The 13,023-nt window shown below is 44.2% G+C and overlaps 1 protein-coding gene across 1 annotated transcript; it reads left to right on the top strand.

Annotated features, from left to right (window-relative positions):
• The first annotated feature begins 10,414 nt into the window (after positions 1-10,414).
• LOC147632453 (uncharacterized) lies at positions 10,415-11,608 on the top strand. The gene is made up of 3 exons (XM_086806864.1): positions 10,415-10,523; positions 10,623-10,701; positions 10,838-11,608. Exons 1-3 carry the CDS (start codon positions 10,482-10,484, stop codon positions 11,443-11,445), a joined length of 729 nt encoding a protein of 242 aa, XP_086662990.1. The 5' UTR covers positions 10,415-10,481; the 3' UTR covers positions 11,446-11,608.
• The last annotated feature ends 1,415 nt before the right edge of the window (positions 11,609-13,023 follow it).

A 13,023-nucleotide genomic window follows, 5' to 3' on the forward strand; every position in this document is an offset into this window, starting at 1 on the left:
GACCGTTCTTGCCCTTGCTTCTTCTCAAAGGTGGCCCGTGTACCAGATGGATGTAAAATCGGCGTTCCTTAATGGTGACCTGTAGGAGGAGGTGTACGTTGAGCAGCCTCCAGGCTTTATTGTTCCAGGATCGGAAGGGATGGTTTACAGGTTATGTAAGGCCTTGTATGGTCTTAAGCAGGCTCCCAAGGCTTGGAATCAGAAGATTGATTCCTTCTTTATTCGGACTGGATTTCAGAGATCGGTTGCAGATCCGAACCTGTATCTCTTTCGGGAACGCGGCATGGTCACACTTATCATCCTTTATGTGGATGATCTAATTCTCACCGGCGGTCATGTGGAGCACATTGGAGTGACGAAGGCTGCCTTGTCAAAGGAGTTTGAGATGACCGACTTAGGCTTACTCCACTTCTTCTTGGGATTGGAGATCTAGCATACCCAGAGGGGGTTTTTCGTCTCTCAGCACAGCGGTATGTTCATGAGTTGCTTGAGGCCTTTGGGATGGAGAACTGTAAGCCTATTACTTCGCCGATGGACCCGAACACAAAGTTAACCTTTACAGATCCTTGTGAGCCAGTTGATGCCTCGCAGTACCGGAAGTTGGTTGGTTCATTGATCTGAACACCAGATTGGACTTGAGCTTCTCCGTGGGGCTGTTGAGCTCTTTTATGCAGACGCCATTGAGGACTCATTGGGATGCAGGATTGCGGATCTTGCGGTATCTGCAAAGTACAAAGGATCTGGGACTCTTTTTCACAGGAGGGAATGGAGTCAAGCTCCAAGGTTGGAGTGACTCTGATTGGGGAGGAGATCCAGACACGAGGAGATCTACTTCAGGATACACTTTTACCCTCGGCTCAGGAGCGGTTTCTTGGAGCAGCAAGAAGCAGCCAACTATTGCCCTTTCTTCGACAGAGGTAGAGTATCGGGCTGCTTGTGGTGCTGCTTGTGAGGTTGTATGGCTGCGGTGGAGGCTGCTAGGCGAGATGGGGTTTCCACAGAGGGAGCCCACAGTCATCCAGTGTGATAACCAGAGTTGTATAGCTATTGCTCGGAATCCGGTTTTCCATGCCCGGATCAAGCATATAGAGATACAGTATCACTTTGTTCGTGAGAAGATTTTGGCGGGTGACATCTTGCTACTTTATTGTTTGACGAAGGACAATGCGGCGGACCTCTTCACGAAGTCTCTACCTCAGGCTACGCTCAGGCGGCACTCCAGCTCCCTAGGGTTGGTTACATAGCCAGGAGCTGAGAGGGGGTGTTAGAAGTCATCTCCTGTTTATTTGTATACACCAGGGCCTCTGTTGTGGGTGTGCCCGCCCGTATATCATTTTTCCACACTCCCCGTATTTTTTTCCTATTTTTCTCATTTTTTTCTAGTGGCTGGAGGGCTGCCAGTTGATGCCAGGAGCACTCTGAAGCTGGCCGACTGCATCTGTATCAGTCGTGGGCTGTAGGAGTGCTGGCCGACTTGTTCTGTCTAGGCGTGGGGCATCTGGAGCTGGCCGACTGCTATATTCAGCAGTCATGGGATTTTACACAGTCGTGGGCACCTTCTGGAGCTGGCCGACTGCTCATGTGGAGATGTATATATTGCCCCTCAGCCCCCACCACTTTCTCATTCAGTATTTCCGGGATCTTGTGTATAGAGAAGAGTTTACACACATCTCTCTGTGTTTCTTGTGCTGATTATTTTCTGCAATCTACTTGCTCTTGTCTACCCAAGTTTGGATATCATTTCCGCTGCATATTCTGACATCTTTCTGGTGTGATTGGCACAGCAGACATGCGAGAGGTTCGCGGTGATTGAGGATGTGGTGTATCCTCGGCAGTAGTGACAGGTCAGAGTGTTGATGTGTTTGTGGTTGAAAGGGCTTGGTCATCAGACGCAAGGTCGTAATTCCTGAGGTGGTGTGGCCGTGGTGGAATTCCCTTGGCAGTAAATCCAGGCCTGAGTGTTTGTATGGTTGTGTGAGTAGGCTTCTGTGTCGGGAGAAGCTTGTATACAGTGTTGATTGGGAATAAATTGCTGGGTGTTTACCTTGTCTATGGTGCCCCTGTTTTGTGCTGTCTTTATGGTGTGGGTGGTGTGGTGAACAGTGAGAAGTGTTCCAGCCGGTGGCTGTTGGTGCCCCCGTTCGTGTGTTTTATCCAAGGTTTGGGAGGTGAAGGACTATAGAGGCGTGGTCTTTTTTTCTTGTTTTCACCTCACAACGATATTCACTCAGGCTTCGCTCGAGTAGATGCTAGGATTGGCAGGCCTCTTGATTTTACCTCAGCTACTGTGACTTGGGACTCGACATCGCGTCGATGACAGAGATCACGAACCTGAGGTGCCTCTAGAGATTGAGTGGAGTGCACATGAGTTTGATGCATACCAGAGAGTCCTTCATGAGGACCAGATCACAGCATATGAGCGTGTGGTGGTGGTGGTCCTAGTGGCAGTACTGCTTCTTATGAGCAACGTGTCCTTACAGAGCAGTAGAGGAGCTTATATGCGTAAAGTGATAGGCACGTATCATTGCTAATTACAGATTTTGGGTTTACAGATAGAGACGTCTTGTAGTAGCACGACATAGAGAGAGGGAGAGGGCTATAACAGATTATGGGACTCATGAGCTCCCGAGTACATCAGAACCAGCTCATGATCCTGTCTTTGAGGTAGACCTCCTTGCAGATATTCGACGACTCCCGCAGTCGGCAGCATAGTCTCCTCCACGTGCACAGTAGCCTCGACACGCACGTCGACCACGAGCAATTAGAGATGACGATTTTGATTCGGTTGCCGTTGATAATAGTGACTAAACTCAGACTAGCTAGGTTAGCTCACTTACATTGTACTTAGATTTATGGGCAATGATTAACCTCAGACTAGCTAGGTTAGCTCACTTACATTGTACTTAGATTTATGGGCAATGATTAACCTCAGACTACTAGCTGAGGAAGCTCATTTTTATTATGCCTTGATCTTTTGAGTTAATGGCTAAACCCAGAGAGTAGCTAGGTTAGGTCACATTCTGATGTACTTATTTAATGTTTATATCATTATGAGTTTTTTCATTATTGAGTATCATTAAATTTTAGTTGATGTTCATGGTTTTTTTATTTTTTAACACTTTGGCTATCATATTGTTTATAAAATCCCCATGCCATCATACCCAAATATGCTCCAATAGGGACCAAACTTTGCAAGCATGTGGGGGGCCCACCCCCACATGCTTGTAAAGTTTGTTCACAATTGGAGCATGTTTGGGTTAGTAATTAGCACACCCAGTGCAGATTTTTCAAGTCTCTTGGTGCTTAAGAGGCCATGGAAAATCCGGGTCTTCCCCATACCATCATACCCAAACATGCTCTAATGGGGACCAAACTTTGCAAGCATGTGGGGGGGGCCACCCCCACATGCTTGCAAAGTTTGGTCCCCATCGGAGCATTTTTAGGTTAGTAACTAGCGCCCAGTGCGGATTTTTCAAGTCTCTTGGTGCTTAAGAGGCCATAGAAAATCCAAGTCTTCCCCATATGGTATCGTTCCCAAACATGCTCTGATGGGGACCAAACTTTGCAAGCATGTGGGGGGGGACCCACCCCCACATGCTTGCAAAGCTTGGTCATGATCAGAGCATGTTTGGGTTAGTAATTAGTGCCCAGTGCGGATTTTTCAAGTCTCTTGGTGCTTAAGAGGCCATGGAAAATTTGGGTCTTCCCCATACCATCGAACCCAAACATGCTTCGATGGGGACCAAACTTTGCAAGCATGTGAGGGGGCCCACCCCCACATGCTTGTAAAGTTTGGTCATGATCGGAGTATGTTTGGGTTAGTAATTAGCGCCCGGTGTAGATTTTTCAAGTCTCTTGGTGCTTAAGAGGCCTTGGAAAATCCAGGTCTTTCCCATACCATCCTATCCAAACATGCTCCGATGGGGACCAAACTTTACAAGCATGTGGAGGGGGGCCACCCCCACGTGCTTGCAAAGTTTGGTCATAATCGGAGCATTTTTGGGTTAGTAATTAGCACCCGGTGTGGATTTTTCAAGTCTCTTGGTGCTTAAGAGGCCATGGAAAATCCGGGTCTTCCCCATACCATCTGATGGGGACAAAACTTTGCAAGCATATGGGGACCAAACTTTGCAAGCATGTGGGGGGGGCCCACCCCCACATGCTTGCAAAATTTGGTCCCTACATCAGAGCATGTTTGGGTTAGTAATTAGCCCCTGGTGTGGATTTTTCAAGTCTCTTGGTGCTTAAGAGGCCATGGAAAATACGGGTCTTCCCTATACCATCGTACCCAAACATGCTTCGATGGGGACCAAACTTTGCAAGAATGTGGGGGGTCCCACCCCCACATGCTTGCAAAGTTTGGTCCCCAAAATCGGAGCATGTTTGGGTTAGTAATTAGTGCCCGATATGGATTTTTCAAGTCTCTTGGTGCTTAAGAGGCCATGGAAAAGCCGGGTCTTCCCGCTAATTACTAACCCAAACATGCTCCAATAAGGACCACACTCTGCAAGCATGTGGGGGGGCATACCCCCACATGCTTGCAAAGTGTGATCATGATCGGAGCATGTTTGGGTTAGTAATTAGCTCTCGGTGCTGTGAGATCCATGTCCCCAATTCAGGGGTGCTAGCAGCGGAAGTAGCGCTTGGGGCAGGGTCCCACACTAGGTACCTCGCCCACCACCACAGATATCCGGACAAGAGACTAATCCATCGGTTTTTTCAAAATCGAACCCCGAGAAAACTTCCTTTGCTTGGAAAGCTCGGGCGATTCCACAAGGGTAACTTTTTCCTAACGTAGTCAAAAGCCTTAACTAACTGAGCTCATCTAACCGAACCCGTAAGTCCCATAGTGTCAGATCCGGGAAAAAGACTGTACTTGGATCATAGAGACAAACGCTTTTTTTCTCATTGAGAGGCACAGGCGTTGATTCTTTTCCATAGAACAATTTTTGACCGGGATTTACTTTATCTAACGTACCATAATAGAATTGAGTCTCAGATTTAGGGGTCCATCAGTGCAGCCTAACCCCATCCAGTCCCATGGATTAGCCAACCGCCCAACCACTGTAGTGATCGGATCCAATTTAGAATTTGGCTAGGTTTTATCTCGGGTACGAGGGAAAAGAGTTCCCAGGCCCCCTAGCCGGATCCTCATGCAAACATAAAACTAGTCACACCACTTATACACCCAATATGAAATTGCCTTTTTTTCAACATCAGCTATCTTTAAAACAATCCTTTAATGAAACCATTGTGTCACTGATCACAATCCTCAAAATCTCTGGTTGAATTCTTATTTTCAATCATTCCTTCATCGGTGTACTTATGGGTCTCTTGGTGCTTAAGAGGCCATGGAAAATCTGAGTCTTCTCCATACCATCATACCCAAACATGATCCCCACATGCTTACAAAGTTTGGTCATGATTTGAGCATATTTGGGTTAGTAATTAGCGCCCGGTGCGGATTTTTCAAGTCTCTTGGTGCTTAAGAGGCCATGGAAAATCCGGGTCTTCTCCATACCATCATACCCAAACATGCTCCGATAGGGAACAAATTTTGCAAGCATCTGGGGAGGCCCACCCCACATGCTTGCAAAGTTTAGTTCCCATCGGAGCATGTTTGGGTTAGTAATTAGCACCCGGTTTGCGGAGTTTTCAAGTCTCTTGGTGCTTAAGAGGCCATGGAAAATCCAAGTCTTCTCCATACTATCATACCCAAACATGCTCCGATGGGGACCAAACTTTGCAAGCATGTGGGGGACCACCCCCACATGCTTGCAAAGTTTGGTCATAATCAGCAGAGCATGTTTGGGTTAGTAATCAGCAGCCGATGTGCGGATTTTTCAAGTCTCTTGGTGCTTAAGAGGCCATGAAAAATCCGGGTCTTCCCCATACCATCGTACCCAAACATGCTCCAATGGGGACCAAAATTTTCAAGCATGTGGGGGGGGGGCCACTCCCACATGCTTGCAAAGTTTGGTGATTTTCAACAAACAATATGGTGATGGTGATTTTCAACAGACAATATGATAGCCAGTGTTAAAAAAACAAAAAAACCATGAACATCAACTAAAATGCAATGATCCTCAATAATGAGAAAACTCTTAATGATAAAAACATCAACTAAGTACATCAGAATGTGAGCTACACACAGCCACTCTGGGTTTAGCCACTAACTTAAAAGATCAAGGCATAATGAAAATGAGCTAGACCTCATTTATTCTAAGAGGTTAGTCACTCCCAATAAATCTAAGTACAATGTAAGTGAGCTATCCCAGCTAGTCTGAGTTTAGTCACTAATCAAGAGTCAGCAGCATCCTCTCTAGCTCTCAACTACTCTAGAATGCTGTCATGGTCATCCACTTGAAGTCGAAAACGAGGGCAAGAACTGTGTTTTCGGCTTTGTACTCGATCAAGAGTGAGCCTAGTAGCAACCACTAGATGAGAGAACTGAAATGCCTCTAACTCCCACTTCCATTGCTGGAACTCAAGACCCGATGAAGTCAAACCTGCTGGTAGAACTGGCTTGCCACAATCATGCTATGGGCGTCAAAAGAAAACCCATGATCATCCACTGTGTCCTGGTCAAGGATGCACTTTGGCCTAGTGCAACTCATTGGATAGTAGTCTACTCCCTCTCTATTGTCCCTCGACAATAACAAAAAATACATCACCCTCCTGTGTAGTAGCAAATCTGTCAGGTCATCATAGCTGGCCATGAACGCAGGACCTGTGTGCTCATCAGACAACACTGGATGTGAAGGATGCTCAGGGGAGAGGAATGTCTGTATCCTGCATCTGCCCATCCTCTCGAGGGGCACAATGTGACCAATCACCATCTATACATGCTCCATAGAAGCATGCAAACCGTCATGTGTAAATCGTGGGGCTGTCATGCATGTGGTCCTAATGAAATGTAAGCCCAGGTGCTAGGTACTGTGTGCTAGGTACTGTGTCATAATCATGAAAGGCTCTATGGTCAATCATGCCACCATCCACATGCCAAAAAAATCTCATGACAATCTGAGCATCATGTTTGGGATAGGATGATACTGCACTCCCACACAAATGTTGTCACCACTCGACTACGTGGCTCGCATCTCTGAACCGCTCAGCATCCTGCCACCACAACTGATGATGCCTCAGGGCATGTTTCACACATGCGCGCTCGCACCATCATGCTCTCCCTTCCCGTGACCAGTCTCAAAGAATGACCAAATCACTGGGATACTAGATTGCACATGCCACCTATAAATCCATAAAACAAAGTCTTAGTTATTGTTTTCTTTAAGATGTTCTAGTGAATTTAGTTTATTGCGAATATAAGAGAATCATAGTTTAATTGCGAATATAAGAGAATCATAAGTACTACTTGTAGAGCCAATAGAATTGTCATGAGACGACTTGAACTACTATGCACCACAACCATCCGACCAAACCCATTCGCTGGCCACGTGTGATCCCACAATCTCGTAAAAAATCGTCGTGGAGACGAAAACGGTGTTGCACAAAATGTGTATCATGTGAACGATCATCACTAATATAGAAATGATACTCTCGAATAATGACACGGGCCTCGGGGGTACTCGCTATCCCATCTACATGGGCCTCTATATGTCAATAGCTAATGTGGACCATAATAGCAACCTGGTGAGGTAAGCAAGAGAGACGATTATGACAAAAAAAACAAATAAGTAATATAGCTCAAACATGAAACAAATATTATGAAATATAATCATTACCTGCTCCGAGAAGTAATACTTAGATTGTATCTCTTGAAAAGGTGTGAAGGTGTAGTTCTCTGCAAAATCAATCATAGAGACGACCACACCAATAGGAAACTCTGCCAGGCATGCTCGGAACTGAAGATCCTACCACTTGGCACAATGAGTGTGCCATATATAGAGGTACATCTGCTCCCTAAATGTGGCTGTGAAGTGACAACGTGGTGTATGTTTGTCCACGAGCTACAACTTCCTAGATTGCCCACCACTCTGGATTTGGTGTGTCATATACTCATAACGTTGCCATGGCACTATCTGTTGGTCACTTGCATCAAGATCTACCATCTGTAGATCTGGATTGATGTAGATGGATGTATGGATGATGTGGATTGATGTGTGGATAATGTGCATTGATGTAGATGGATGTATGGATGATGTGGATGGATGAGCGGATAATGTGGATTGATGTAGATGGATGTATGGATGATGTTGATGGATGTATGGATTATGTGGATGGATGAGCGGATAATGTGGATTGATGTAGATGGATGTATGGATGATGTTGATCGATGTGTGGATGATGTAGATTGATGTAGATTGATGTATGGATGATGTGGATCGATGTGGATAATGTGGATTGATGTAGATGGATGTATGGATGATGTGGATCGATGTGTGGATAATCTGGATTGATGTAGATGGATGTATGGATGATGTGGATTGATGTGTGGATAATGTCGATTGATGTAGATGGATGTATGGATGATGTGGATTGATGAGTGGATAATGTGGATGGTAACTGCATGCTGTCCTTGGGGTTATGGTGGACTCATAAGTTTAATCTCCCCTAGCTTCACTTGATACTGATGTGGCAAAGATTCTCAACAACAAAGGTATTAAATATCTGGCTAACTGTTGGGACAGGGATTTGGCTGGGTGGAAAGAGGTGAACCTCTTATTTGAGGAGTTTCAGCTAACCAGGAGAGAGAGAGAGACTTGATGACCCAGGTGATGGAGATGTTACATAGTGAATTATGTTCCACAGCTATAACTGATACTTCAGTTTGGATCAAGGACTAGACTTGGATTGATGGTGTCAAACTGAAGGAGGGAAAAACTAGGGATATTTATGCATTAATGAGAAAAGGGGATGCCAATGTTTTGTATTGCAACAAAATATGGAATGTAAAGTGGAGTGCTCTAGCTGGAAAAAGAGATGGCACTTGATCTGGAACTGCCAAGTCCCTAGAAAATTTTAAGTTTTTTTGTGGAAGGTTAGCATGTGGGCTTTACCTATTGGCTATAAGCTGAAAAAAAGGAACATGGCTACTAGTGGCATCTTTCCCTAGATGCAAGTCTTCAATAGAGAGTGGCAAGCATGTGTTTTGGGAATGTCCAGCCTTAAGGAGCACTTGGTGCAAAATGACTAAGTGGATAGAGAGGGGTCTAAATATGCAAACCTTTTGGGAGGACTGGTTACTTGTTGGGAAGTGGGCAGTTAATGATGAGCTCAGTGGGTTGGTGTTTAACATTATCAAAACTTGCATCTTATGGGAAATCTGGACTAGCAAAAATGAAATTGTGTTTTTGAGGGCTACAAGTACAGGACTACAGGATACTGAGCTGATGTATAAATGTATATGCATGTGTTGGTCTGTATGTAATGTAAATAAGATTAGCTCTAGTCTGGAATTGGATTTGTTGATTCAGAATCTGTAGAGGAATATGCCTTGATTGTTTCCCTGATTTTGGCCGAGCTTCATGCATGCTAGGGTTCTCTCCCTAATGATGGATTGTTGGTTGCAGGTGAGGAGTTGGATAGAGAAGAAAAGGCCTCCAAGATTTGGTCCTAAAACTCAGAGATGGTACCGCAAGGAAAAACAGACGGATCACACATTTGTTGCCTTTATTGAGAACGCGGTTGGCACTAGATATACTGTCAAGGTTTGGTCAAAGCATGGGGGTATGTTAGAAAAACAATCCCCCCGGGGCTGCACTACTGAGGCCATGATGGAGGCTTGCTTATTGTTGGGGTATTAGATCTTGTGGGATTAGTCTTGTTTCTTGTGTGAGGATGACAGATGGGAATTTCTTTGTAAAATCTTGAATGAGGTTAAAAAAGAGTTGAGTCTTTGGGGGTGATGTTTGAAGATTTTGAAAAGTTAATATAAATAAATGTTATTGGTCCAAAAGAAAAAACGTGCCATTTCCTACTAGCTAGGCCCATTATCCATAGACCATTGGATGATAGTACACTTGTGTGTTGTGTGAAGTTGAAGTGTGTGTGTTGATTGTACACCTTGGTCCTTGTGTGAGGGGAGAGTTTAACCGGAGAGTATGGGGAGGGATGATGGGGGAGAGGTGTGAACAGTTATTTGGACACGTCACATGACTCACGAGGTTATTGCTTTGAGGGCGTCCTGCCAGCCAGCGCTCATTGCCTGGATTTGCGCCTAGCAAAAATCTGCAAAACGCGGCGACTTATTAGACCAAGTGGGTGAATAATGCTATCGCGAAAACAGGCAAGCAGTTAAAACAAAAACGAAAAATTAAGTACATGTCCCCACTAGGCCTTGCTCCCCCTATTAAATAGCCCCTCGGTCGTGATAATAAAACATTACCGAATACCCAATGCCTTAGATTATCCTCTTGTGGTTTAACTATTGCAGCTATAATTAGTTGTTTTTAAAGCTTGGTTGTTGCTTCCCATCTCTCCCTCTCTCTGCTCTTGCTCCTCGCTTCTTGTGATCTCTTGACATGGGGAAGCATGACGCCTTCACACTCCCCTCTAAGCCAGAGGTTTCTATGTCAACCTCGCTTTGATTATCATTATTACCATCCCTTTCTTATTTCTTAATCTTCTTTCCTCTTCTGATTATCAGCATGACTGCATTGCAGGCTATAATTACTCTCAAGGTCTTCATACACTGCGAGGGATGCCGCAGGAAAGTGAAGAGAATTATCAAGTGTGTTGATGGTAATGCCATTAATTTCAGTAGCCTTAACATAGTCTCGTTGAAGCGTTCATGTCCTTCTAATGACAACATGAGACTCTTTGAAAGCTTGCCTTAGTTATTTTGATGATTAATGCTTAATGGTATTAGTTATATCAGGTGTTCATTCTGTTGGCATTGACTCGGAGAATGGCAAGGTGACTGTAACCGGATGTCATGTGGACTCTAAGGCCCTATTGCAAAGCTTGCAGAAGGCAGGAAAGCACGCAGAGATATGGCAAAGTGCTGGCAAAGCTGTGAACCTACAGAATCAAGCTAACAACAACAACAACGATGGCAATGCTAACAAGAATGAGAAGAACACGAAGACTGTGGCCTTTGAGGAGCTTCTAGCAGACATCGGATCAATGAACAACCCAAAAGGCAAAAGTTTTGAAGCGAACATTAATGGAGGTGGTCATAATGGCGGTGGTGGTGGTGTGAAGAAAGGTGGAGATAAGGTTGAATTAGGAGGGGACATAGCCACTGTCTTGGCACCTGATGGTGCGGCTAAGCTTAGCCCAATTAGTGCAATTACATCTAACGGCAGTGGTAAGCCTAGCTTAATTAGTAATAATACTGCCACGCTGAGCAAGAGTGTGGCTCCAAGACCCGCAGTCTATGCAGAAACAAGCTACAGTCCTTTAGAGTCTTCTGAATATGCTACTGCAGAGTATGCCACTCACTTGTTTAGTGATGAGAATGCTAACAATTGCACTATAATGTAGACTTTTATGTACACAGGTAACCGCCCATTTATGAACTCAAAAGCTCCCTCTCTTCTGCTAGTATTATAAGCAAACTGTAATAAAGTCCATGTTTAATCGAGTATATGAAAAGGCAGTCACTCTACTCGTTTAATTGCGAATTAGAGAACCGTTACCATGTAAACCTTACGTTCTTTAATAGTTTCAAACTTTATGACGCCTTTTGTATTGGACATTACTGTATCACTTTGGTCTCATAGGCCCATTGGGTCGCCCATTGGGTCTTTAGTAGACGGCCCACTGGGGCTTTAGTAGACACTTAATCTCTCTCTCTCTCTTCTTCTCTTTCACTTGTTGTGGTGCTACTAAGTAGTGAAGTCAAAGCACCTTCTTTTATTAAGATATGAGAGAGGATACTGATGAAACACATGCCACAAGGGTTGGTTTAAAGCTTGTGCCTCTCCGTTTGAGAGCCTCAAAGTACCGTCTTTGTAAACTATGACAGAGGATACTGAAACATGTGCCTCAAAGGTTGGTTTGAACAGCTAGACTAAAGTCTAGGAGGTAAAGTTGATGCAACTTTGCCCCCTAAATTGCCAGTTTAGAGAATAGTTCCATACCAAATGATCCCCATCGCATATAAAGCACCGACGTATAGGTCTCAAGAAGTAATGCCTCTTGCTTTACAATTTGTATTATAACCTTGTCTTTGGTCGATCACTCTTTTAGGTTTTGAGCATGTTGAACTTGTCATGTCTATCACTTTAACTTGGGTACTCCTCTCATTGGTGGTTGTTAACAACTCTGTAAGTTAACCGGTGAACTATGTAGAATGGGTTTACGTTGAGTTTAATGTCAAATAGGCAAAGTCTATGGACTTAGTGTACATAGTTACTTCAAACTAGTAATAGAGATTGGATCAGTTTTAAGCTTGGTCGGTCTAGTGTGAAAACTTATTTTATATGCTTGCTTGCTTGCAAGCTATTGTATTCTTACTACTTGGCTTGATGGATACTTGTTTGAATACGTGTGATCATAGGTTTTCCTCTTCCATTATCATCTTCTTTTCTCGTCCTTTGTGAGAGAGAACTATCACGAGGAATCATCCCTTCTTACCTCCATCTAAGCATTGAGAGCTTTCCCACCACTAAGCTTGGTCGGTCTAGTGTGAAAACTTATTTTATATGCTTGCTTGCTTGCAAGCTATTGTATTCTTACTACTTGCTTGATGGATACTTGTTTGAATACGTGTGATCATAGGTTTTCCTCTTCCATTACCTTCTTCTTTTCTCGCCCTTTGTGAGAGAGAACTATCACGAGGAATCATCCCTTCTTACCTCCATCTAAGCATCAAGAGCTTTCCCACCCCTAAGCTTGAATCAGATCAGTCTAGTGTGAGAACTTTTTTTATATGCTTGCTTGCTTGCAAGCTATTGTATTCTTACTACTTGCTTGCTTGCTTGCTTGCAAGCTATTGTATTCTTACTACTTGCTTGTTGATGGATACTTGTTTGAATACGTGTGATCACAGGTTTTCCTCTTCCATTACCTTCTTCTTTTCTCGTCCTTTGTGAGAGAGAACTATCACGAAGAATCATC

Source organism: Cibotium barometz, chromosome 13 (assembly GCF_041138505.1).
Source record: "Cibotium barometz isolate CiBa-2024 chromosome 13, ASM4113850v1, whole genome shotgun sequence".
Taxonomy (NCBI): Eukaryota; Viridiplantae; Streptophyta; class Polypodiopsida; order Cyatheales; family Cibotiaceae; genus Cibotium; species Cibotium barometz.